At 39.1% G+C, this 24,276-nt stretch overlaps 1 protein-coding gene across 3 annotated transcripts in view; it reads left to right on the top strand.

The window, feature by feature from the left end:
- The window catches only part of FBN2 (fibrillin 2), a 123,210-nt gene extending 99,486 nt beyond the window's left edge, over nt 1–23,724 (top strand). Inside the window, exons 44-66 of one of the 3 annotated variants that reach the window (XM_058823253.1) lie at nt 412–537; nt 876–1,001; nt 2,309–2,425; nt 3,892–4,017; nt 4,319–4,438; nt 7,592–7,717; nt 8,277–8,429; nt 8,739–8,804; nt 9,055–9,180; nt 9,270–9,389; nt 9,957–10,079; nt 10,476–10,607; nt 12,103–12,228; nt 14,630–14,836; nt 15,520–15,645; nt 16,264–16,386; nt 16,532–16,648; nt 17,291–17,419; nt 19,524–19,643; nt 21,116–21,347; nt 21,950–22,095; nt 22,917–22,942; nt 23,362–23,724. In XM_058823253.1, coding sequence (XP_058679236.1) covers nt 412–537; nt 876–1,001; nt 2,309–2,425; nt 3,892–4,017; nt 4,319–4,438; nt 7,592–7,717; nt 8,277–8,429; nt 8,739–8,804; nt 9,055–9,180; nt 9,270–9,389; nt 9,957–10,079; nt 10,476–10,607; nt 12,103–12,228; nt 14,630–14,836; nt 15,520–15,645; nt 16,264–16,386; nt 16,532–16,648; nt 17,291–17,419; nt 19,524–19,643; nt 21,116–21,347; nt 21,950–22,095; nt 22,917–22,942; nt 23,362–23,724 — 3,176 coding nt within the window. Of the gene's footprint in view, nt 1–411; nt 538–875; nt 1,002–2,308; nt 2,426–3,891; nt 4,018–4,318; nt 4,439–7,591; nt 7,718–8,276; nt 8,430–8,738; nt 8,805–9,054; nt 9,181–9,269; nt 9,390–9,956; nt 10,080–10,475; nt 10,608–12,102; nt 12,229–14,629; nt 14,837–15,519; nt 15,646–16,263; nt 16,387–16,531; nt 16,649–17,290; nt 17,420–19,523; nt 19,644–21,115; nt 21,348–21,949; nt 22,107–22,916; nt 22,943–23,343 lie in introns of all 3 variants that reach the window. The other 2 variants (XM_058823252.1, XM_058823254.1) reach the window with 2 other exon arrangements.
- The last annotated feature ends 552 nt before the right edge of the window (nt 23,725–24,276 follow it).

Raw genomic sequence — 24,276 nt, forward strand, 5'->3', positions numbered from 1 at the left:
GAAGCTGATAAAGTTTTTTGTTTTGTAAAGCCAGTAGGAGATTTGTCATTTGTTCAAGAATTTTGTGCTAACATGTGCAACCTAAAAAGTTGCGAACTGTGCCGCTTACATTTTCAGCCTAAAGGCAAGGAGGAAGTTTTTTTTAATACAAAAATTTCTTTAGGCAGATGTTGCAGATTTCCAAAGTGACTTTGATGCGCGGTAAGTTGGATTCATGGGATCCTCTTTCATCCAAAAGGTGACCTGGGTGAATGGTGTTGATTTTGCTTTTTGTGTGCATTCCCAGCACGCAGGGCTGGAGGTCAGGCTGCTTGAGCTTTATGTAGGACTGAGTTTTCCTCTTCCACAGACAGACAGTGAGTAAATCTGAGGCAGGAATGGTTTCTGATGCCTGAACTCTTGGTTTTCCAGATATTGACGAGTGCAGCAATGGGGACAACCTCTGCCAGAGAAATGCTGACTGTATCAACAGCCCTGGGAGCTACCGCTGTGAATGTGCTGCTGGCTTTAAACTGTCACCCAACGGTGCCTGCATTGGTAAGAAATCAGATTACTTCTATTGTCTGTTACCTTTGTGCATGCTGCTGTTTTGATTTATAGCCACATTTCTCAGTGAAAAGAAAGAAAAAGACAGAGTGATGTTTTTAAAGGACATTTTCTAGGTATCAGCCAAATCCTGACAGTAGTTTTATCCTCAAGGTGTGTAGGGAAGCACTTCCTGTAAAATGAAATTCTCTTACGATTCAGATTTGCTTGCAGATAATTTTGCACCTGGTTTTAATCATAACAACGGATTGTAAAAACATTATTTGTGTAAAACGAGGATATAATGGAGGTCAATGGCGTGCACCATCTGTTTTGTGTTTTTGTTATAGATCGCAATGAATGTCTGGAAATTCCTAACATTTGCAGTCATGGCTTGTGTGTGGACATGCAGGGAAGCTACCAGTGCATATGTCACAATGGCTTCAAGGCATCCCAAGATCAGACTATGTGCATGGGTATGGAGAGAAATTATTCTTTCTTGTGTGTGGTTTTTTCTGGTTGTCCCCCCCTTTGCAGCAGGGAAGATGAGTCTGATTTTTTCAGTAAGTTATACTGACATTAAAAAACTGAATCAGGCATTTCTGGGGTATGTTTTTGTGAATAAAGTCTGTGAAGTTGTCCTTGGAAGGGAAAAGTTAATTTGAAAAAAAACCCTCAGAACAAAACAGTGTATTCTGAGATAGCTCCACATAACTGGAGAAACATTTCCACAGAAATACATCATAGTGGCTTATAACACATAGAATTTTATAGGATGTATCAGAGAGTGATAGAGCTTGGAGCTAAAACCACATATTTTCCAATTATTTAAATCTATTGAGTTCATGTGTCATTTTAAAAAACAGAATCCCCCTTTTAATGTAACTTTATACTCAATTCATGTGAAGATGATGACATGATAGAGATGATGCAAGAAATAATATTGAACAGTAAGAATGTTCCTGCTCTTTTAGTTCATAATCTTAGTTCTTAATCTATTTAGTTCTACAGGGTTTTAAAATGAAAAGGTGATGCATTTCAACTTTAAACAGATATTTAAAACCTAATAATGTTGTAATATATATTCATATTTGCCTAGAATCTTCTCATATTCAAACTAAATCACATTTGTCAGATGATTAGAGGAGGATATTTGGAAAAGTGACCTGTTTTGACAATGCAAAATTTTGAAGAACTGTCAGGACAAAATCTCAATAGCTTCCAGATCCCCATGAAACTCCAGGAATTACTGTAAAACACACAGGAGACATTGAACTTTTAGTGCCTTTTAAAAATGGATGTTTGCAAAAGTTTTTAAGCAGTCTTTGTAATTCTGGATGTGATACTGACGTTATCTATGTACTTAACATAAATTGAGTTGCATTTTCAAAAGCTTTTCATGAGCTCTGAGGTACAATATGTACATAACAATTGATCATTTCAGGGCTGTGATGCCTTCATGTTCAATCCTGGTCACTTGTATATGTTAAAGAAATTAAGAAATGTTAGTATGGAAAACAGAAAGATGGGATGCCTTCAGATAATTACACATACACATTTATTTTTAAATATGAAGTACCTTTTATTTTAAAACACATACAAAATTACATCCTGTAGTGTTTTTCTCTGTGTACTGAGAAGCTTTAAAAATCTGTAGCACAAACACAAAATGTGACAGATGAAACGAGGGACCAAAGTTCAGGATACCACAACTGTGCACAGACAACACATCACCCATACCTGGGAAAACCTGTTCCCACCTGCAGTTTGTCTCTCCTTGCAGATGTTGATGAGTGTGAGCAGTATCCATGTGGAAATGGAACGTGCAAGAACACAGTTGGATCATACAACTGCCTGTGCTATCCAGGATTTGAATTAACTCGTAATAATGATTGTGTGGGTAAGAGACCTCAATCCAAGCTCTTATTTTCATTGCCGCTAGCTTGGCATGCCAAGGAGGACTGTGTGCAGTGAAAAAGAAGAGATGCCAGGGTGTGAATGAAGTTAATTGAATGCAGTAGCTTCTGCTGTAACCAGCCCTAGAGATTAATCCTTTCTGCTATGTCTTAAAAGAATTAAAAGTGTTTTTTAATTACAGACAATTGAAATAATATAATATTATCCTAAATACGTGGACTGCTAGGGCAACTTTCAGTTCACTGATGTTTTAATGCATCTCTGAACTCCTTTAGATTACCTTGTTATTTACAGCACATCTCTGGCTACAGGCACAGTCCACAGGCATCTCTTGTTCTATCCCACCACCAGTGCTGCCTGATGAATTTTAAATAATTCCTTTATTTCACTGTTTTGCTTGACTCTTGCCCAGGGTGAGAAAGAAGACCGGCAGTAAGAAAGCCAGGACAGCTGATCTATAACCTAAACAGCCAGATGTGCTCTCCTAAAATGAGCAAAATCATGCAGAGCTGACACAGGCATTGCTATTTCACATTCATAAAGTACAGGCACCAAAATATCTGATGAGTTTGGACTGCTTTAATTCCTGGGTTCTTGTGATAAAGGAACCTGGGCTGATAAACAGGCTCAGACACCTGAAGACCTCCCTTGTGCAGAGCATAAGCAAAGGAAAGAGGGAGGCTTTACACTCCATCCTGCTACAGAAGGAAGACACAGCGAAGTTTTCAGCCTCAGGATAGAACTAGTACATCTTTTAAAAAGCATTTTAAATCTTCTTCTTGTCCAGGAAAGAAAAAAATTGAAGTAAGAAGAATGTGCTGCAAAGTACAAGTTTTTCTCTCAGCTTGATGCTTATCCAAAATCCTTTTCATTTATTCTTCCTCCTCCATATTTCTTCCTTATGCAGTGCTCCTTTAAGTCTGCATTACTAAGTAACCCTACAAAATAACAAGAATTTGAAAACATCATTTCCAGAACTGCTACTAAGGAGAAAATCATCCTGTGGAAAGCAAATTACACAGTGCAAAACTTGAGATTGGCAGGGACAGGTTTTTAGGAGGAAACTCAAGTGCATATGCTTCCAGACAAAATCTAGAACACCGCATGTAACATTTTCTCCTCTGTTGGTAGACTTGGTGTCATGCCGTCCCTTACTAGTAATTGAATATCTCCAGATGCAGTAACTGAGGCAATGCTAGAAGCCTGGAAATTGTAATACTCTATAAAAAATTGTGGTTTAATTAGAATGTGCATCTTAATGCTCAAGTGAGAGTTACTTTCCTCTGGCTGTCAGCCGATTTCTTGTTGCTACAAAATGCATCTTTTCCACAGAAAAACTAAGCATTGAAACTTGAATGTGTTCTTAATGTACTCTATGTAGTATGCTGGGACTCAACTCTCTCTTCTTGGGTTCAATTTTGAAATTTATAATTATTTCTTTTTTATCAGATATTGATGAGTGCAGTTCCTTTGGTCAGGCGTGCAGAAATGGGCGGTGTTTCAATGAAATTGGGTCTTTCAAGTGTTTGTGTAACGAAGGATATGAGCTTACTCTGGATGGCAAGAATTGTGTTGGTAAGTATGAAACCACATGATGTTCAAGTATTGCTGAGCTGAAATAAACTAAAATAGGCTGAAATTAGCTGAAATAGCTACCATGTGGAGGGAAGCAACACAGTCTGAATAGTTAAATATCAAAAGAGAATGATGGTAACTGAAATGCAAACACATTTTTTTTTAATAGTTGTTGATCTTCAAGCAGTTAATTGCCTTAGAAAAAGAAAATTAGTACAGAACCCTTCAGTGTTTTTCATGCTTTGTTATCATAAGAATTACAAGATTCTAAACCTTTCTTGATTTCCTCCATTCCTCAAAGATACCAACGAGTGTGTGGCACTGCCTGGCTCATGCTCTCCTGGTACCTGCCAGAATTTGGAAGGCTCATTCAGGTGCATCTGTCCACCAGGATACGAAGTAAAAAGTGAAAGTTGTATTGGTAAGGCAAGTTGTAACTGTTGCTCCTGAACAATTTAAGAATTTGTATGTGTTTCTAATTGGGTGGAAAGCAGTTGTACGCCCTAATGGTTGTTAATGTTTCCTGACTTAAGCTGACAGGGAATAGGTATGAAAAGTCTTCAGGAAGAGATTTTAAAAAGGAAGGCAGAAGAATATTTTGTACTGTGTAGTACTCTATTTTGAACATTGGTGTCTTCATTAATGCAAAGAAAAATACTTTTAAAAAAATAAGTATTTTATCTTTCAGTGACTTTTGAAAAAATATAATTCATATAGCAGGTGTTCTCATGGTATTTATGTAATTTTTACAGAAGGTAATTATTGGTAATCAATGCATGAACTAAACATTTGGTTTCAGAGGGAAATGATGTTTAAAAATCTTGATAAAAGTTATGGTGCTTATAGGAACAAGCAGTTAAGTCAGTTTCTTCTAGCAACAGTTTCCTGATTTTAATGTTATTATTTATATAATGTCTCTGAATTGCTGAGATTCCTAAGAGGAGAAAGAGGATACAGCAGACCAGTCATCAATTTTTATGTTCTAGCTTGTTCATACAGGTCTCACTTAGAGCCTTGAATGCCGTTCAGGAGCTGAATGTCACACACTGAGCTAAGATTTGCTGTGGCAGAGAGCAAGAAATAAATCCAAATTACAAATCGCTTTTCCAACAGAGCAAAGCAGGGGATCCTGTGAATTTATTGGGCATTTAAGATTTTTCTTACTGCCACCTAATCTGTGTGGCTGCAGAAACAGGAACCGTTTTGAACTTTCTGTCTTGAACAACAGGATTTATTTTTCTAAGCCTCAGAGTTCTCTCAGCCACTTGTGTCATGCCACCAATATTCAGTTTGCCTGCCAACTTCATGATTTCTTTTGGCAGCTGCTGGCTCCATATTAGCAGTTATGTTTGAGATGAATTCAAATCACCTGCAGTTCTAAAGTTATGAACGTAAAATAAAGGAAGCTTTTGGTTTTCAAGGAATGTTACTGTTTATGGCCACTTTAGTACCTTCTCAGAATCTATGTTTTTGAGAGCATCAGTGACTGCCAGACAGATTTTTGCCCAAACTGAATGAAAGGGGCTTGCTTGCATTCTTTTGTCATTCTGCCACGTGTCCAGAAAATCTGAAGCAAGATCTCCTAGGAAATGTCCAGATTATCACATGTGATTGCACTAAAACTTAGATTAATATTTTGACAGCCCTTGCAGCAGATGTTCCCCATTACTCTCCTCTGATGTTGTATGCAAACAGCTTTATGAGAATCCATCACTGTCTGTGATGTGAAGGTTGGTAGTGGCTGATTGCTTTGTGAGCTCAGGGTGATTGTATGCAGAAAAAACAGAACTGGGGCCACAGAAAAATTCTTAGCTTTCACCTACCCATGCGATATATTCCCTTCCATTGTACAGGAATAAAAGGGAAAGGACTTGTTCAGTTCCACAGTCTGGCTAGCCACCTCTCCATCACGGCCACAGAAACAGCCTCAGCACCAAACCATTCATTGCAGTCATAATGAGCACTTCAAAAGAGCAACTTTCCTGTGCAGCTGAGTTGCTGAGCTTTGTATATTAACAGCTATCACTGGAAATTATTTGCCATTGGGAAATAATGGGAAATTGTTTACCATTTTCTCTGAAATAAGCTGACTTAGAATGCTTCACACAGAAAGTAGCCTGGGAAGCTACTGCAGAGTTCAGCCAGATGCCAGATTGTGCTGCAGTGGTTTGTCCATGTGCTGTACCTAAAAGCAATTTCTGAAAGTGGGAGTCGAGGTAGTATTTCTCAGAAATTACATCACAGACTCTACTCCACCTGACTTCTTCCTTCACTCCACTTACATTTTCCAAATAATGAAGATTGTATTTCCATTGTTTTCTTACCTGCTGAAAACAGGGTGGTTTTCTAAAATTCAGCACAGCAGAGAATTCAGTAAATATGGGCAAAAATGGCACTACAAGTCTGAGTATTCAACATCCATGGAGCTAATTTTCATGGAGAGAGCCTTGTTCCTGCCCATGCTTTGGTCAAGCTCAGTGTGGCTTTTGTTGTAGAATGCTCATATAGCCACAGGCTTCTGTGATGGTTCTTCCAATATTCCTTAGTGAAAGACTCAAATAGCATTGTACTTTGAAGATTATTAAAATACATCTCACAATTTATCAGATCATAATTACCTTTAAAAATTACATTAGCAAGGCATTTCATATATTATTTTAGTATTTGCAGAATAGGATAAGTCAAAATATAGTTTTGAATAATAGATATGAAAAATTAAGTGTCTCTTAATATATTATTTTCCTGTTTCGCCTGTACAGTGAGGGATTTACACCTGATGCTGTTGGAGCTGCACAATTTTACAGGCACTTAGAGATTTACTAAATACTAATACTTTGACTTATGCCTTTAATAATTATTTAATATAATATTTCATTATATACTGCTATTAAAAATAAACCTTAACTGTCTTCTTACAGTAATGGTAATAGACGATAGATTATTTAATAGAACAGGAATACATTTTAAATAACACAATGAAAGTGGCAGTTAAAGACTGCCAAATATAAATCCGGGCATGTAAATACAAGTAAGGGTGTCACTCTACTAATAAGTAGCTGTAGTTTCAGACCCCGAATCGGACAGTATATGACAAAAGTATACCTTTAATTAAAAAGAACTCCCAAGGTACAGATTTTAAAAAATAATCTTTGGATGTTCTATGGATACATTTTTGTTCACATGAAAATAGTGTTCCTATGGGAAGTATAATCTGAAAGCATTTGTGTCATGTTTCTGTTTTGAGTATAATGAAGAGCAGAGAGTGGTGTTTGGAAAAAAAGGTGCATGCCAGTGAAAAACTCTTAATTTGAAGGAGTCAGTGAAACCTACAGCCTTTAATATTTTAATTAATTAATTAATTTTGAGTCTAATGAAGAGCAGAGAATGATGTTTGGAAAAGAAGGTGCATGCCAGTGAGAAAATCTGATTTGAAGGAATCAGTGAAACCTACAGCTTTAACTCTTGGTCAGTTTATTGGAAACTTGCTTTAGTTAATCAATCAATCAATAAACAAAACAATCCTCCTTGACCACAGCAAGTGAGATTATGGTGAGGTTTCTCTGTTGCTTTACAGATATTAATGAGTGCAATGAGGATCCCAACATCTGCCTCTTCGGGTCCTGCACCAACACCCCGGGAGGTTTCCAGTGCATCTGTCCCACAGGTTTTGTCCTGTCCGATAATGGGAGGAGGTGCTTTGGTGAGTTCATGGGCAAGGAATGCAATAACTCAGTCTAAAAGACAACAGATACTCTGTGGAAACCCCTCCCAGTTTATATCTTTATGAGGATTGCTAACTGATTTTTTAAAAGTATGAAAAATACAGGTCTTACGTTATTTCTCTCAGGGCAGATGGTCGTCTGCTGTGCTGTTGTGAGGGTCCCCAGGACGAGGTGAGGGATGAGAATTGACTCCAGGTTCTCAGAAGGCTGATTTATTATATAATGATATTATATTAAAAGAAAATTATATACTAAAACTACACTAAAGAAAGAGAAAGGAGACATCAGAAGGCTAAAACAAGAATGATAATAAAACCCCGTGAGAGTCAGAGGTCCAACACAGTTGGCTGGGATTGGCCATTAATTAAAAACAATTTACATGCTGGGTTAAACAGTTCTCCAAATCCCATTCCTCTCAGGGAGAAGCTGAAGCTGAAGCTTCCCAGCTTCCCAGGAGAAGAAATCCTGGTGAAGGAATTTTTCAGAAAATATCACAGTTACAGTCATCATCTGCCTAACTGTATTTTCTTCTCCTAGATACTCGTCAGAGCTTCTGTTTCACCAACTTTGAGAATGGGAAGTGCTCAGTGCCAAAGGCTTTCAACACCACAAAGGCCAAGTGTTGCTGCAGTAAAATGCCAGGAGAAGGATGGGGTGATCCTTGTGAGCTCTGTCCAAAGGAAGAGGAAGGTGCACATTTAAAGTTTAAAATTTGTTGCTGGGGGAAAAGGAGGAGCACATTCGTGCTGTACTTTTCTTTCATTGGAAGGAGAGATCTTTCTGGCATTTGTTCTCAGTGGATTTTTCTAGAATGATTTTTCAATTATTCAGCAAAAGGAGTAAAATTAAATGGAAGAAACGACAGATGAAGAAAAATACTTATTTCTTGGGTTTGCACTGTAAAGACCTGAACTTTGGTCCTTTTTGGATGACTTTAACCATTTGTCATGATTCTGTCTCTCACTTGCTCTGTTTATTAAAGAAAATGTATCTCTGCAGTTGCTTTTCAGGACCTGTGCCCATATGGTCATGGAACTATTCCTGGAATTGATGATACACGTGAAGGTAGCTGTTCTTCTAAATATAAAAAGTAATATTAATACCTAAAGCTACACTTGGATATTGTAGCATGTGACAGTTTACTCTTCACAGCTCCTGGTGACAAGAGGCTGACCTGTAAAATATGTTAAAAGAACGCTTCTGGAAGTGCATGCCTGAAGACAAACATAACAGGGTGCTGAGGTTTTTTTAAATGCTTTTTTTGAGACTTGAAATGCATCAGCTCAGTGGCTGTTAATATCTTCCTGCTTTTTAGATGTCAATGAATGTCTTGAAAGCCCAGGGATTTGCTCCAATGGTCACTGCATCAATACTGATGGATCGTTCCGCTGCGAGTGCCCCATGGGGTACAACTTGGATTTCACAGGAGTGCATTGCATAGGTGGGTGCAGTTACAGGAGTTGGAGCTCTTGAATTTAAAGCACAACTTGTCCCCATTCTCTTCACTCTGCATTTGTTCATTATGAGCAGATACAGATGAATGTTCCATTGGCAACCCCTGTGGAAACGGAACATGCTCCAACGTGGTTGGCAGCTTTGAGTGCAGCTGTCACGAAGGATTTGAGCCAGGCCCAATGATGAATTGTGAAGGTAACCTGTCCTCTTCTTTTTTTTTTTTTTCCTTTGGCTTTTGTCCAGCTTTTGTCAGCATTCAAATTACTTCATTAGCCATGTTTTTCATGCTGTAATAACTCAGAGGGAAAAAAAGTTTCTATGCTTTGAAATATGTCATTGGAAAAGAAATCTGAATTGCTTTAAGCAGAGCTTTGAGTTTATCACAGGACTTCCCACACTCAATGGGAATGCCCCATGTGGGGCATTCTCAAAAATGTTATATTTTATGAATCATAATTAGTTTGCTTTCTGAAGCTGACATTTCTCACCACACAAAAGTACATTAAATATGAGCATATAATAAAAATCTGAAATAGGCCTGCCCTAACTTGCCATACTAAGCTCAAGTAGTTCTATATATATACTATGCCATTATTCTTAAGCAGAGCATTGTTGAGTTTTCTCTAGTTGCTCAAAAGCTAATGGTTTGAAATACCTTTCAGATAATTTTAGCTGACAAGAGAAACATAGGTGTAATAAAACCTTCTTGGTGATTATTTTGAAACATGGTGGAGAATGCCTGTTGTGTTTCTCTCTGCTCAGATATCAATGAGTGTGCTCAGAACCCTCTGCTGTGTGCTTTTCGTTGTATCAACACTTACGGTTTCTATGAGTGCACCTGCCCAGTGGGATATGAGCTGAGGGAAGACCAAAAGATGTGCAAAGGTAATGACTGATGTATAAACTTCTCCCCACCTTCCATCACCAGCACATAATCCAAATATTTCTGTGCATCTTGCATTCATCCCCTACAGTGGAATGTAGCCAGCAGCCCAGCAGGTTGCTCTTTCAGAGCTCACAAAAAAAGCAGTATTTAGTGTTTTTGTCAGCAGGTATAACCCTTGATGGGGAGTGCAAAGCCAAGAGTGTCACAGTGGTGAATTTCATCTTTAACATGACAAGGTGATACAGCTCACGAGGATCAAGATAACTCCATATAATCATACATTTTGGACTTTTCCTTCAGTGCTTTTACTTAGGGAAGCCTGTACGTCCTTTCTCTTGAAGGAGCTGAAGCGACTGGAAGAAAGTTCAAACACAAAATTTGTATTTTTTTCCCAGATCTAGATGAGTGTGCTGAAGGTCTCCATGACTGTGAATCAAGAGGCATGATTTGCAAAAATCTGATTGGTACCTTTGTGTGCATTTGTCCTCCTGGGATGACCCAGAGACCTGATGGAGAAGGATGCACAGGTAAAGCTTAGAAGGGGAAGGAGGCATCTAATGGAATATACAAAAGCAAAACTAAATTAAAAATCTTTTATATAGGTATATATATACATACACACATATATATACACACATTTATATATAAATTTATATATTTTTTCTGATTCTATGCACATAATTTTTTTCTGATTTTATATATATATATTTTTTTTCTAACTTTATGTATATAAAATCAGAAAATAAAATTTCATGAAGGACATTTAAGATATCTAATGATGCCAAGCATCTTAAACTTTTAATTTTGTTTCAGTGTGAGTTCTAACTGACTAATAAGAACAAAAACTTCATTACTGTAAAGCTAAATCCAGACTTTTTTTAGTTAGTTGTTACATCTAAAAAATTAATTTGTCAAAAAAAATGAAACCTTGGTTTATGGGTAGGAGGCAAGATTTTCATAAATAAAAAGCAACATTTCCTTTAGTGTTAGTATAAATAGTGTGTCACTTCTTTAAACAAGACTCCTAGGATTCTGAAACCACCTATAAATGCCATAAAGGATGAAAGATATGGAAACTTTCAAACTTTTGAACTAGTTCAAAACAATTCCGCATCCTGGAAGTAAACAAACACTTCTTCTCTATCATTTACTCAATTAGTTGAGTGGGGGACCTACATTTTAGCAAATTGTACTTTCTTCTGGTATATAGAGGAAAAAACAGGGCCATTGCAAAATTCTCTGGGCAAAAAAAAATTAAATACCCATCTTAGTGAATGTTTTTAATAAAAGTATTTTATAAAAATGTACTTTCAGCAAGAGAATGACTATTCTCTTTTAGACAGCTTTATGATTTTTTTTTTATTTTACAGAAAATAGTCTTTATTAACATTTCTTTTGGCATATAATTCTGCCTTTAAAGAACCTGATATTCTCCTGAGATTTATTGTAAGCATCTAAAAAATTTGTGTAATTGCTTACAGTATGTGTGCCATTAGCTATGGAAGAAAATACATGAAGACTATAAACTTCCAGGAAAATATCATGTGGACTCAATAATGACTTATTGGGGGAGAGATGAAATGTATTCAGAGACTTGATAATGAGAGAGTGAAGATTTGTCACTCAAATCATGCATGTGTTCCAATTTTATTTAAATTTTACTTACCAGCTAAATGTTGCGACTGCAACTTGCTCTGCTGCGTTTTCTGCTTCTTGTTACAAGCTGTGAAGCATTAAAGCTTTTGTCCTCTGATGAAGTACAGAAGGAATGGAATAGGATAATGCTCCTTTGAAAGCCCTTTCCAGGCTTAATCAGTTGATTTTTCCACTTCTGGAAAATATTTTTCAAATGCTACGTGGAATAGTTAATGTATTCTAGAAATTCTGATTTATTTTCTTGTAATGAATTGCTGTGGTAGTTGTCAATGTAATTATATTTTATTTTTGTTCTTACTGTTTTCTGTTACTATTATAATTTTATTGATGTTATTATATTTTTTAATGAAATTTTAAATTATAAAGATGAAAACGAGTGCCGCTCCAAGCCAGGTGTCTGTGAAAATGGGCGTTGTGTGAATATTGTTGGCAGCTACAGATGTGAATGCAACGAAGGATTCCTGTCCAGCCCCTCAGGCATTGAGTGCCTAGGTAAATGTGTCTCTTGCACACATTTCATCTCACATTACAGTGTAAATGTAGGGAGAAAATTACGCTTCTGAAAACCTGTCAGCTCTCATATCTTCAGAAATTAAATAATTACACTTCTTAGTTAAATAATTATACAGTATTAAATAATATTATTAAATATTATTAGATACTTTTAGGAATTAATAGCTTGTAGCAATCAGGCCACACATAGAAGCATCTTAATTCCGTAGGACATAAACGTAGGCAAAATACAGGCATTTTTAAAGAGGAGAATTTAGTCACCTTTAGATAATTCAGAAATGGATGCAGAGTAAAGTTGAGCGTTTGCTTATTCAGAATGTGATTCTAAGCACCATGTGGCAGCTAGGCATCTGAATTTCTACACTTTTAATTCAGACATAAAATACTGTGATTTTACCAGAAAATTGCAAGATTTTTTTTTTGAGGCAGACCTGCAAGATAAATGCTCCTGAAGGGTTTTTGTTCATCAACCTGTATTTTCTTTTTAATACATCCATATTTATCATTTGCACCACAAAATTCATCATTCCCTTTTTTTAGAGTAAAAGAGAACTGCAAAAATTTACTTCTTCTTTACCAGTGTTCAGGGTGTGTTTATTTATTTATGTATTCTTGCATGAAAAAAACATAATTATCTTATGCCATTACTGTAAAACCAGCTCCCTCTAAATTGTCATGAGCAGTGTGCTGACTTCATGGCTAAACAATAACATTGAAGTGCAGAGTATTTCCTGAGGATTAGAACCAGATGGGAAGAGAAAACTGCAGTCTGTTAACCCCAGCCAGTCATTAATGCCAAGGAAATACCCTGTTTGGAGGTCATTATTGCTTTATATATTTAATATGTAATTTTCCTATTATTTTCTGCCTTGGGAAGGTTTGCTTTTTGCTGCTTTTCTTTTTGGGTTTCCTGGGTTAGAAAGTACAATGAAAAATGGATCTGGCAGAAACACAGAATTTCTTCTGAATTATAGCACGAGCATTAAGTCACAGATTACATTTTTCTAAATGCATTGTGGAAACCTTTACATTCCACTCACCTTAAAGTTCATTTCCCATCTCAGACTGGGGACAAAGTGTTTATGTGTTCTTTGGGTCATAATGTCCCTAAAGACCTGCACAGTGTCCTGTCTGGGAGAACAGAAATTTGCAGAGTCTTGCAAATTACTACAGCAAATATTGTCTTTCACAGAACTGACACTTTCAGTGAGAACAGCTTTGTTTGATGTAAAAAGTTAAGTTAGCAGGTGGACAAATCAAGTCTTTCATAAAGCCAGAGTTTGCTTTTTGCCTAATTCTTGTAAGACATGTACAGATTCTTTTAATCTGTAAAAGACAAGGTCATCTGAGTATTGATACATTTACACATTTTGAGGGATCACTATGGGCTTTGAGAGGAAAAAAAAAGAAAATCTTTCATATGAAAAAACATAAGGATTCTCGGATCAGTAACTGACAGTGTCTCCATTTTAATCAAGAAAAGAGACAGATGACATAAAAGAGAGAAGAAATTTTATTTTCTATATAGAAGATAAAATCTCTGCAAGATTTGGAGTTTCTAGTAGCACTGGAAACTGGGATTTCTTTTCTCCTCAGCTGCCTGTTTGAAGGTAACCTGTAGGAGCCCCATGACTTTAAAACTTTGCTCCCCTTTCATTATTGATAGGCATTAACCAAAAAGGTTAAAAATTAAAATAGACTTAGACAGGACCATACCAACAATGAGGCCATACAATTCTATTTTTTTTCCCCAACAAAATTCTAGGAGTACTACTGAAAAAGTAATGAATTGCATATACACTTATAAGTTATAAGGATTTTTTATTTAAACCACAGCAGGATAATTATAGATGATCAAACATGTTATTTTGGCCAGTTAAACAAACAAACAAAACAAACTTCTAACCTCACTCCAAATAAATCATTGAAATGCAAACACAACATAGGCAGCTGAAGTGGAAGCTCAGTTTTACCCTCAGACTTTATCTTATTTTACCAAGAGCACAGCTTTCCTAGAAGCAAAACTTAAAAAATAAGAAGCAAAACTTAAAAAATAGCAAAACCCTTCATCAGCATTTTTCTTGTTTTACTACCAAGCATTTATCTTGTTTTACTACTAAGAGCACAACTTTCCTAGAAGCAAAACTCTTACCCAGCTCATGCAGACACTGAACATTAGGGGTGTCTTGGATATATTTGGAATGGCAGCATATTACCACACAACAATTCTGAAATGCCAAATCAAGATGGACCTGATGGTAGCTAATCACCGTCTGCTGCTTGCCTATAGCAACAGAGAGCTGGAATAATACGGCAGATGCTTAACGGAGCAGATCTTTCTCTCCTTCCCTACTGCAGCCTGTGTCCTTCTCCCTCTCAGATAACCGGCGGGGGTTTTGCTTTGCTGAGGTCCTGCAGACCATGTGCCAGATGGCTTCCAGCAGCCAGAGCCTCGTCACCAGGTCCGAGTGCTGCTGCGACGGCGGCCGCGGCTGGGGGAACCAGTGCCGGCTCTGCCCCCTGCCCGGAACCACCCAGTACAAGAAACTCTGCCCGCACGGGCCAGGCTACACCACAGATGGAAGAGGTATTTGCAGGGATGAAAAGAGGAGGAAAAGGGGAAAAGCATGTGCTCGCATGCCTAAGGAAAATGCAAGAATTCTCTTTGAAGTTCCTTCGGAGGATTTCCTGTTAAACAACAGAGTTTGATTTTTCAAATAGTGCCGAGGGAGCAGAAATTAAAAACATATTTGGCAGTAGCTGCAGGCAGATCAACTGGGTGCAATTTTCAGAATTAGGATCTGGTTGGAAGTACCAATCAGTAACTAAAAGCTAGAAATTATCCCAAAGCTTTTGTATTGCTGAAAACTTAGACACATGGCAAAGGCAGCAACCATCTCATTTAACAATGATCTCATAATGCTTTGCAGGTACTATTTCCACACAGAAAGAGGCAAATGTGTATTTTTTAATGTTGGTGATAATTTTTGACATGGAAGTAGTCAAAAGAAAATTCTCTTGTATGGGCTGTTATTTGGAGTTGGTAAAACTGGAATCTCAGTACACAGTGAAACAGCAGGAAGGTGTTGGGACAAAGAACAGAAATGAGATTTGAAACATGGTTGGCTTTGGAGTAAGATCCATTTTTAAAGAGGGAGAAGGGAGAAAGTTCCTGTCAGAAGCATGATGATGAGGAACTGCAAAAATGGAAAAGAAGAAAAAAGTAGAATTGAAAACTGAGACATGACATATTTAATAATTTCTATACAGATATTGATGAGTGTAAGGTCCTGCCAAACCTGTGCAAGAATGGGCAGTGCATTAACACCATGGGCTCCTTCCGGTGTTTTTGCAAAGCTGGCTATACCACTGACATAACTGGCACATCTTGTAATGGTAAGATTCATTAATTAATCATCAGTTGAAGTAATCATCATTTTTGATTTTTTTTAATTGTTACACAGTGACGTACCAACCTTTGTAAACACTTGTTGCAAACCATTTTTTTGGTCTCTTTTATCTCATGTCCTTTATTTCTTTCCCTAATACACATTTCTGGTTTTGTGTTTCATTTGGGGAAATGGAGGAACAAGCTCTGCTGGCAGAATTCCTGCAGTAGAATGATCACTGAAGTTGCTTAAAGCTCTGCAACCACTTGAAGTGGCAAACCAGCTCATTACTTCATTTCTACATTTGTCCCACTTTTTTGTTGGTTTGCCGGTACAAGTATACCATAGTATACCAAAAAGGAAATATTTGTTGCTTAGATGCAAATACCAATGCCACTCTCCCTCTAGTGTGTTACTCCTTCAAGACAGTTTGTTGTGGCAGTAGCAGCCCCACGTAAATTCCACAGCAACACATTCACAGAGAAGGGAATAGGAACCCTGAACAAATGTAAATGGGGGGCTTTCTTCTTTGAGCATTTTTCTCTAAAAGCTTGTGCTGTGTAGCAAACATCTTTCTGTCAGAGAGATGAGGACAAAAGATAACCTCATATTTTCCTCTCGTTAGATCTTGATGAGTGCTCCCAGTCCCCCAGACCATGCAATTTTATCTGCAAGAATTCAGAAGGGAGCTATCAGTGCTCATGCCCCAGGGGCTATGTCCTTCAGGAAGATGCAAAGACATGTAAAGGTAAGAAGGTTATACACAGTGCCTTTTGATTTGGTTACAGCTTAACTTAGAAGGAATTGGTTTTGAAGTGCAGTATTTTTATCAGATTTGATTAAATGTGCCTCTTTGTTGACTTTTTTAAGACAACAGCATCTCTTACTTTCAGATCTTGATGAATGTCAAACCAAACAACACAATTGTCAGTTTCTCTGTGTCAACACCCTTGGAGGCTTCACATGCAAATGTCCACCTGGTTTTACACAACATCACACAGCTTGTATTGGTAAGAAAAATACCGGTTTTCTGTCATAAGCTTTTTTGTAAGAACAACATTCTCAACTGTCTCTTGTGCTCTTTATGCAGAGCAGTAGTGTCAAGAGGGCAGAAAACAGATTTTGAAAAGGAGCAATTATAGCTAAAGAGAAAATTAGTCTATCCAGTCTGTCCACTATTTCTGTTTTCTTGATTAGTAAAGAGTTGTACATATTTAATACATCTTATTATGTTCTAAGTATAACCACATGGAGACAAAAGGGTGAATTATTAAAATCTCATTTAAAATGTAGTTAACCAAAACCAGACTGCATTTTCTTTTTTTAGTTGATACAGATGTCTTCAGATCTTAAGCATATGTATAAATCTTGCCAACTGAAACTGTTTTAGTTCAGCTAACACAAAAGGGCAGCATTTTTCCAATATCGGCAATCACATTCCACACTCATATCACAACTGAACTACCACTGGCACTTCCAATTTATTAATTACTCATAGCTCTGCATGAGTCTCCAGTTCATCTGGCATTTAAAAATGAAAAGGTACAAAATAAAATGCTGCACCTTTGTGGAGTTTATTTTTATCTTACATGAACATGTCCAACATCATGCCACAAGGTAAACCGATCTTATGTCTCCTCTGTATTTTGAAGATAACAATGAATGTGGTTCTCATCCATCACTGTGTGGATCAAAAGGAATTTGCCAAAACACTCCTGGAAGTTTTACCTGTGAATGTCAAAGGGGATTTTCTCTGGATTCTACTGGATTAAACTGTGAAGGTAACTAGGAACAGTCAGATTTTTTTATGGTGTGGATCCTTACTTCAATTTCTAGTGAACCATTTGATGTTAAAGACAGAGAAAACAGAGCACCAGCCACAGTAACAGTAATTACAAAAAGAAATTGGAAAGTATTAGACTGATGGTAAGTATAACAAAAGCATATGCAAGAATGTACTGCCTCGAGTAATTTTTACAGAAATTAGGATAAAAAGGTGACTGTTTAATTGAACTCTTAAACAGCTGCTTTCAGCTTCACATAGGTTTATGCATCTAAAAGTGTAGTAGTTGTGGGGCTTTTTTACATTTATGTCTTCATATGTCTAAAGAAGATCTCTCTACAATTTTCATTTTGGCTAATTCTAATTAGATTAGATTCTAAATTCTGTACTGAATTCTCCTACCACAGAGTTACATACTGAGAAGGCCAATTCACTGCATTCAGAAAGATAATTATTACAGTTAAAATGCAGGTTATATTGATGAGCTTTATCTCTCTCTGTTGGCCCAAGGGGAAGCCTCAGTCAGGAAATCTCTATTTGAGAGCTCCAGACTTCTCAGTGGGCCTCAGGTATTGAGCAAAGAGGAAAATAAAAGGCAATACAGGGCCACCTGGCTCCTGAGAATTAAAAATGCAAGAGCCTGCATGAAGAAATTTATGGTCTCTCAAAATACCAACAACTCTGATGGAGCATTTAAAACAGGAATTGATATTTAGAGCCTGTTTCTAGAACAGCAGTGCAGAATATATGCAGCTATAAGTTTTACTAAGATTTATCTCCTGTCAGTTTACTTTGTTCTCATAAAGTGCATATGTCCTGGTGTCCTGTAAAACAAAGATTTTTTTTTTTCTACTTGACTTGCATACCTTAAAAATTAGGTTGCTTACAATCTACTTTTTTCCTATGGCAGATACAATGTAAGATGTCTGACTTTTTAGAATTTGGAGGGTGGGATGGTTGTGGCTGACACCTTTTATTTAACACTTGTCTCAGAGACTTTTTATGTGGCTTTTTATTTTCAATTGCAAAGATATCAAAATTTGACATTGAAACACTAAAATATATCTCAGGAAATGGAAAGCTTATCCCTAAGTGATTGGTTTAAAACTGAAATTTAACAACCTCTCAAATTCTAAGCATTATGCTAAAGCAGCAACATGGGATTGTTGGGAGTAGTGTTTATTCTCCAAAATTGAGTACCAAAAAGGCTCAAGAACTGAAATCAGATTATTGATGGAAAGAACTGGACATTAGTCAACTTCCAGGCTTTCCAAAAGAAAAACTTTCATGGTCCGTCTATCTTACCTCAATGCTCCTCGGTCATAAATTATAGAACCACAAAATGGCTGGAATTGGAAGGGACCCCAAAGCCCATCCAGTGTCACCCTGCCATGGCAGGGACACCTCCCACTGTCCCAGTGTCCAGCCTGGCCTCGGGCAGTGCCGGGGATGCAGGGGCAGCCCCAGCTGCTCTGGGCACCCTGTGCCGGGGCCTGCCCACCCTGCCAGGGCACAATTCCTCATCGCCAAGATCCCGGCCGGCCCTGCCCTCCGGCACCGGGAGCCGTTCCCCGGCCGCCGTCCCCGCGGCCCTCGGCAATCGTCCGTGTCCATCTTTGCCGCGGCCCCTTCGGGCCCCGCGAGGCCGCCCCGAGCTCGGGCCAAAGCTTCTGGTGCCCGGGTGAGCGACGGCAGCCGTGGCAGCCTTTGGTGCCGGCGGAGCCGCTCCATCCCCGTGCCCGCGCCGGAGCCTCCTCTGGCCCGGCTGCAGCAGCTGCAGCTCCTTGCTGGGCTGGGCCGGGGCTGGGGCAGCTCTGCAGGTGGGCTCTGCCTGAGGGGCAGAGGGGCAGAATGGCCCCTGCCCTGCTGCCCCCGCTGGGCTGGGCCAGGCACGGGGCTCGGGGCTCGGGGCTCGGGGCTCTGGGCTCTGGGCTCTGGGCTCTGGGCTCTGGGCTCGGGGCTCTGGGCTCTGGGCCCTGGGCCCGGCATGGGGCTTTGGGCTGCCAGACCACATGGCTGGGTCCTAACAAACTTCTGATCCAGGAGTGTTTGGCAGAGGGAGTAATCCTGTGTCATGCTCTGCTTCCCTCCTGAACACACAGATGTGGATGAATGTGATGGAAACCACAGGTGCCAGCATGGCTGTGAGAACATCCTGGGTGGATACAGATGTGGGTGCCCACAAGGATTTATCCAGCACTACCAGTGGAATCAGTGTGTTGGTAAGGAAACAAACAGCACAGAATTTAAACAGCAAATGTGTCATAGTGTTTTGTTTGTTTGTTTGTTTGTTTGTTTGTTTGTTTACTTATTGGGACAACACCAGGCAAGGGCAAGAATGAGCAGAACTAGGAGTGTTCAACAAAAATCTTTTTATCTGTCTCCCACTCTTTCAATACACGTACTATTCCCAATCTAAATCAATGACAGGTAGCAAGAAAATGCACTCAACCTTTTAAACCTCCCTGTGAAAATTAGCTTTCCTAGAAAGGTCTAAATTCTGACCTGTTTCTTCTGTGAAAAATCCCCATTATTAAATGTACATTGAATTCCTAAAAGTATCAATGTAAATACCTCTGCTGAGGCAAAAAAGCATTGAAAAACCATACCTCTCATTAAAAAAAAATTAAAAATCCACAAAAAAGCATAAAAAAACATAAGCAATTTAAGAATGCTGCAGAATAGCATCTAAAGCGAATGGTGAGAAAAATAGACCAACAAAACCATTAAGGATTTCCTTCTTCCAAAACAGAGTCTTAAGGGCAGTATTAGTTCTTTGTGCGGGGAATGGGACAAATTAGGATGCTCAGGAGTTCTGTTTAGATTTAGCTCATTCAATCCATCACTTGCACTGAGCTATATCATGTACAAAACAAAATGTGGGATTTTTCTATTAATAGAAACCAATTTACAGAGAAACAATGTCATCCCATGCTGTTCACAAAGACCAATACAAAATATTTACCTTTTCAGATTTTCTGTCATGGTATCATAATCAGAGCATGACTGTGAGCACTGCCATACATTTCATTTACGTTGATTTTACTGTACTGATTCTATACATAAAAATTATTCTACCCATTTTAACATTAACTAGCACACCAGCCGGTTTCTCTGAAGTCCCAATGACCATGATCACTCTTGACTTAATACTGCTCTTCAGCAAAGAGGGCAAAGGACTGGGGCAGGAGTGACAGACCCCACAATGAACAGCTCCCACAAAACCCCAGCTTAAGTTTCCGTAAATCATAGTCCTCAAAGGAATCTCCCTCCAAGTGACTGCAGGCAAGAATGGCAAAGCATTCACTAGCGGCCTTGGTGAGGAAAACTGAGCTGAGGAAAACTTTGTGAGGAAAACCTACAGGTTTTAGAGAAATACCTCGGTGAGAGAAATAAAATAACTGTGATTCCAGCTCCCAGAACAACTTTCCATACCACAACATTCCTTTTTTTTTTCAAGTCACGCTGACTGGAGATGTCATCTTCGCTATATTTTAACACCCACAAGTGAAGATGATACTCCTTTTGTCTTTCAGAAACCAATTGTCCACGGGATGGTGAGGCCAGGGATGCAGCAGAGCCCTGGGACTTGCAGATGTTCTGGTTTCTTAGTTGCATTCATGCTGACCTCTCAGTTGCATTCATGTTGTCTCTCAGACTAGAAAACACCAACATTTTTGTGTTTGCTTGCCAGATGAAAACGAATGCTCCAATCCTCACATGTGTGGCTCTGCTTCTTGCTACAACACCCTGGGGAGTTACAGGTGTGTGTGCCCATCGGGGTTCTCCTATGACCAGTTCTCCCATGCCTGCCATGATGTGAATGAGTGCTCCTCTGCCAAGAGCCCCTGCAATTATGGCTGCTCCAACACCGAGGGTGGTTATCTCTGTGGATGCCCGCCTGGCTATTACAGAGTTGGACAAGGGTGAGTTTCTCCACACAGCTTTTCACCAAAGACACATTCAGAAGGTGCAGATGTGCAAATTAGGGACAAGCTGCTAAGTCCTTTCTAGTTTCAGGCTAAATATCCAGAAACTAGGAAAAAAAATGGAATAGCTGTACATGCAACACGACATTAATTTTAAATGTAGCATATAAATAACGTTAAACAAGTTCTGCTTTCTCCCCCAGTGTCAGCACATGAACTCCTTCACAGACCTTCTGAGTGGGGATTGATGATGCATAAGGATAGGTACTATGTGTACTGAGATAATTAAGGGGTTTAAGTATCACTGATCAATCCAGAACATTAAACACAAATTAACATTGTTCTGGTACAGGGCAGGCTGGCTTTTTTTGGTTTCTCTGTAAATGAAAATTAGATCAGGCTAAAAGCCTTCAGCCAGCGTTTGCATTTCCCTCTGTAAACCATTCTAGTGTGAGGGAAATTATTGCACAGCCCTCCTGCTGGGGAAAGGGCAAGGAAGGGGATGCAGACACTGTGGCACAGATTACACACACTCCATTAAGCAGGGACAGCTCATAAAACTGCAAGGAGTGACTAAAACACACGTTTTCATTCCACAGACACTGTGTCTCAGGGATGGGATTTAACAAAGGCCAGTACCTGCCACGGGATGGAGATGCTGATGGAGAGAATGCTTTGTCCCCTGAAGTGTGTTATGAGTGCAAAATCAATGGCTACTCCAAAAAAGACAGCAGGAGGAAGAGAAGTGCTAGCACTGTATGTACCAGGATAAAAAAACACTGTAATGTTTCTTGAGGTTTTTCAGAGATATGACACTATAGTAAATAGGGGAAATCTTTTAAACAGGTCACCTTCAAAAATCTCTTTTCTCCCCCTGCCTCACCTAGGTCCTGCTGGCAGTAATAATTTGACAATAAGACACACATCAAGAGCTGTGAAAGGATGAAGTTTTTGAAGATTGCAAAGATTCCTTTGTAGTGTGAGATGTGATATAGTTCCTCAGAGTACATTCAGGGGAATAATTTTCCTTTAATTACAGAGACCTGGGGAATTTGACATGTCTACGACATGTTCTGCTGCCAGGAGGAGGTTGGACACATTTATAGTCTGGGGCAGCTAAACTTATATTGCAAAAGATCATTTTAGTCTTGGTGTCTGTTCACAGTTGCTCATAGAGGTGGGGGATTAGACCTGGCTGATGAAGTCAAATGTTCACAGAATTGATGAAGTTTTTAGAGAATTACACGTTTAATTTTTTTCGTGCTGCATTTTGTGGGCTTATAAAGGTAAGTTACAGGAAATCCTATCTAGTTTGTAATTGTTACATCTTGTAGTTACAATTTTTAAATAACAATAACCTTCTCAGTTTCTAGAACTCTCTAGGCAGTAAAAGTGACAACCATAAATTATGCAAAAAAAGAAACATTTTTTAGTCACTATCATCATCTATGGGGTTCAAGTATTTAAAGCACTGCATTGCTTGCTCCTGTCCTAAAATTTTCGTTATTTTCACTATGCTTTCTTAGTTGCTTTACATAGTGTTACAGTATGGAATTTTCAGCGAAGGTGTCAGGGAATTTCCATGCAGTGTTGTGAAATGCATTTCTCTGTTGTTTCTGTTGGTCATAAGAACATTACATTGTGTGTAAACACAGTAAACACAGGTTTCTCCTTTGGTGGTACATCCTCCCCTCTTCCTTTCCAGGCTGCATTGCAATCTGAGAAATCCTCATCTTGCCTCGGCCTTGCAAATTAAATCTGACTTTTGCTGATACTCTGATAGATTTTGGGTGATCTCAAACACTTGCTCATAACACTCCTTTACATGGCCTCTGTGCAAGCATGATGTTAAACAGGTTCTCAAAATCACCTGAAATCAGAGCCTTCAGAGGCTCTGCAAGGCCTGCTTGAGGCCTTTAGGCTTTACAGGCCATGTCACAAAGAATGGAGGCAGGAGCTGTTTAATTATCCTGACATTTCCTGCTCTAAACAGTCTTCCCTCCTACAGCAGGGGCAGGTGAGCTGGGGCAGCCTGGACACGGAGAGTCCCCTGAAGGTGTGGGTGGCCATGTCCAGGCTGGGCAGCCGGGAGCCCATCCTGGAGCTGCTGCCGGCCCTCAGGCGCCGTGCGCGCTACGCCATCGCACACGGCAATGGGCGCGGAACCTTCCAGATGCTCCTGAGGGACGGCGCCAGCCGCCTGCATGCCGTTAGGAGCAGGGCAGCGCCCGGGCTGCACGCCCTGGACATCACCAGCGTGGCCCTGCCTGAGGAGAAGGAGATGGAGCAGCTGGAGAGCGGCCATGAGGACGGCGGCCTGCGAGGGGAGAAGGGAGAGGCCCTCAGGCTGAGGCTGTGGGTGCGCCTCTATTAGCTGTGGTGCTGTTCTTCAGCCACTTCTTTTTGTGTCTACACACCCCAGAACGTATTTCAAAGCAAATCTGCTTTGGAAAAATGTATTTTGGGGGAGGAAGGCAGAGGGGAAGAGCCCTTCCTTTCCATCCTGCCAAGACTGCAGAACCGCCCTTTCAGGGGGGGGCGACTTAAAACTCTGCCACTGCCAAAACTTCTATTTACAAGGGCAAATCGTGGTTACTGTATCTTTTATATAACCTCCATTTAAAGTATGTTTAAAAAGCTAAAGTTCAATAAGTCATCCCATGGCACTAAATGGCACAAATACGTGAGCTAATTTTTTTTTTTAGCTGTTACCAGTCTGTAACACTTTGGGTATTTTGCTATAATTCCTAATGAAAAAAAAAAATTATAGAAGTTTATTTATTTTTAATGCAGTAATATATGGAGAAAATAGCAAATTATGTAAACAAAAAGGGAAACTTGCTTGTTTTTCTGTAGTTTTATAAATTTGAGGTATAACATTTTAGAGGTACTTTTGTAATCAAGGAAAAAAGAAGTAGATTCAAAA

The sequence above is a fragment of the Ammospiza caudacuta genome, chromosome Z (assembly GCF_027887145.1).
Source record: "Ammospiza caudacuta isolate bAmmCau1 chromosome Z, bAmmCau1.pri, whole genome shotgun sequence".
Taxonomy (NCBI): Eukaryota; Metazoa; Chordata; class Aves; order Passeriformes; family Passerellidae; genus Ammospiza; species Ammospiza caudacuta.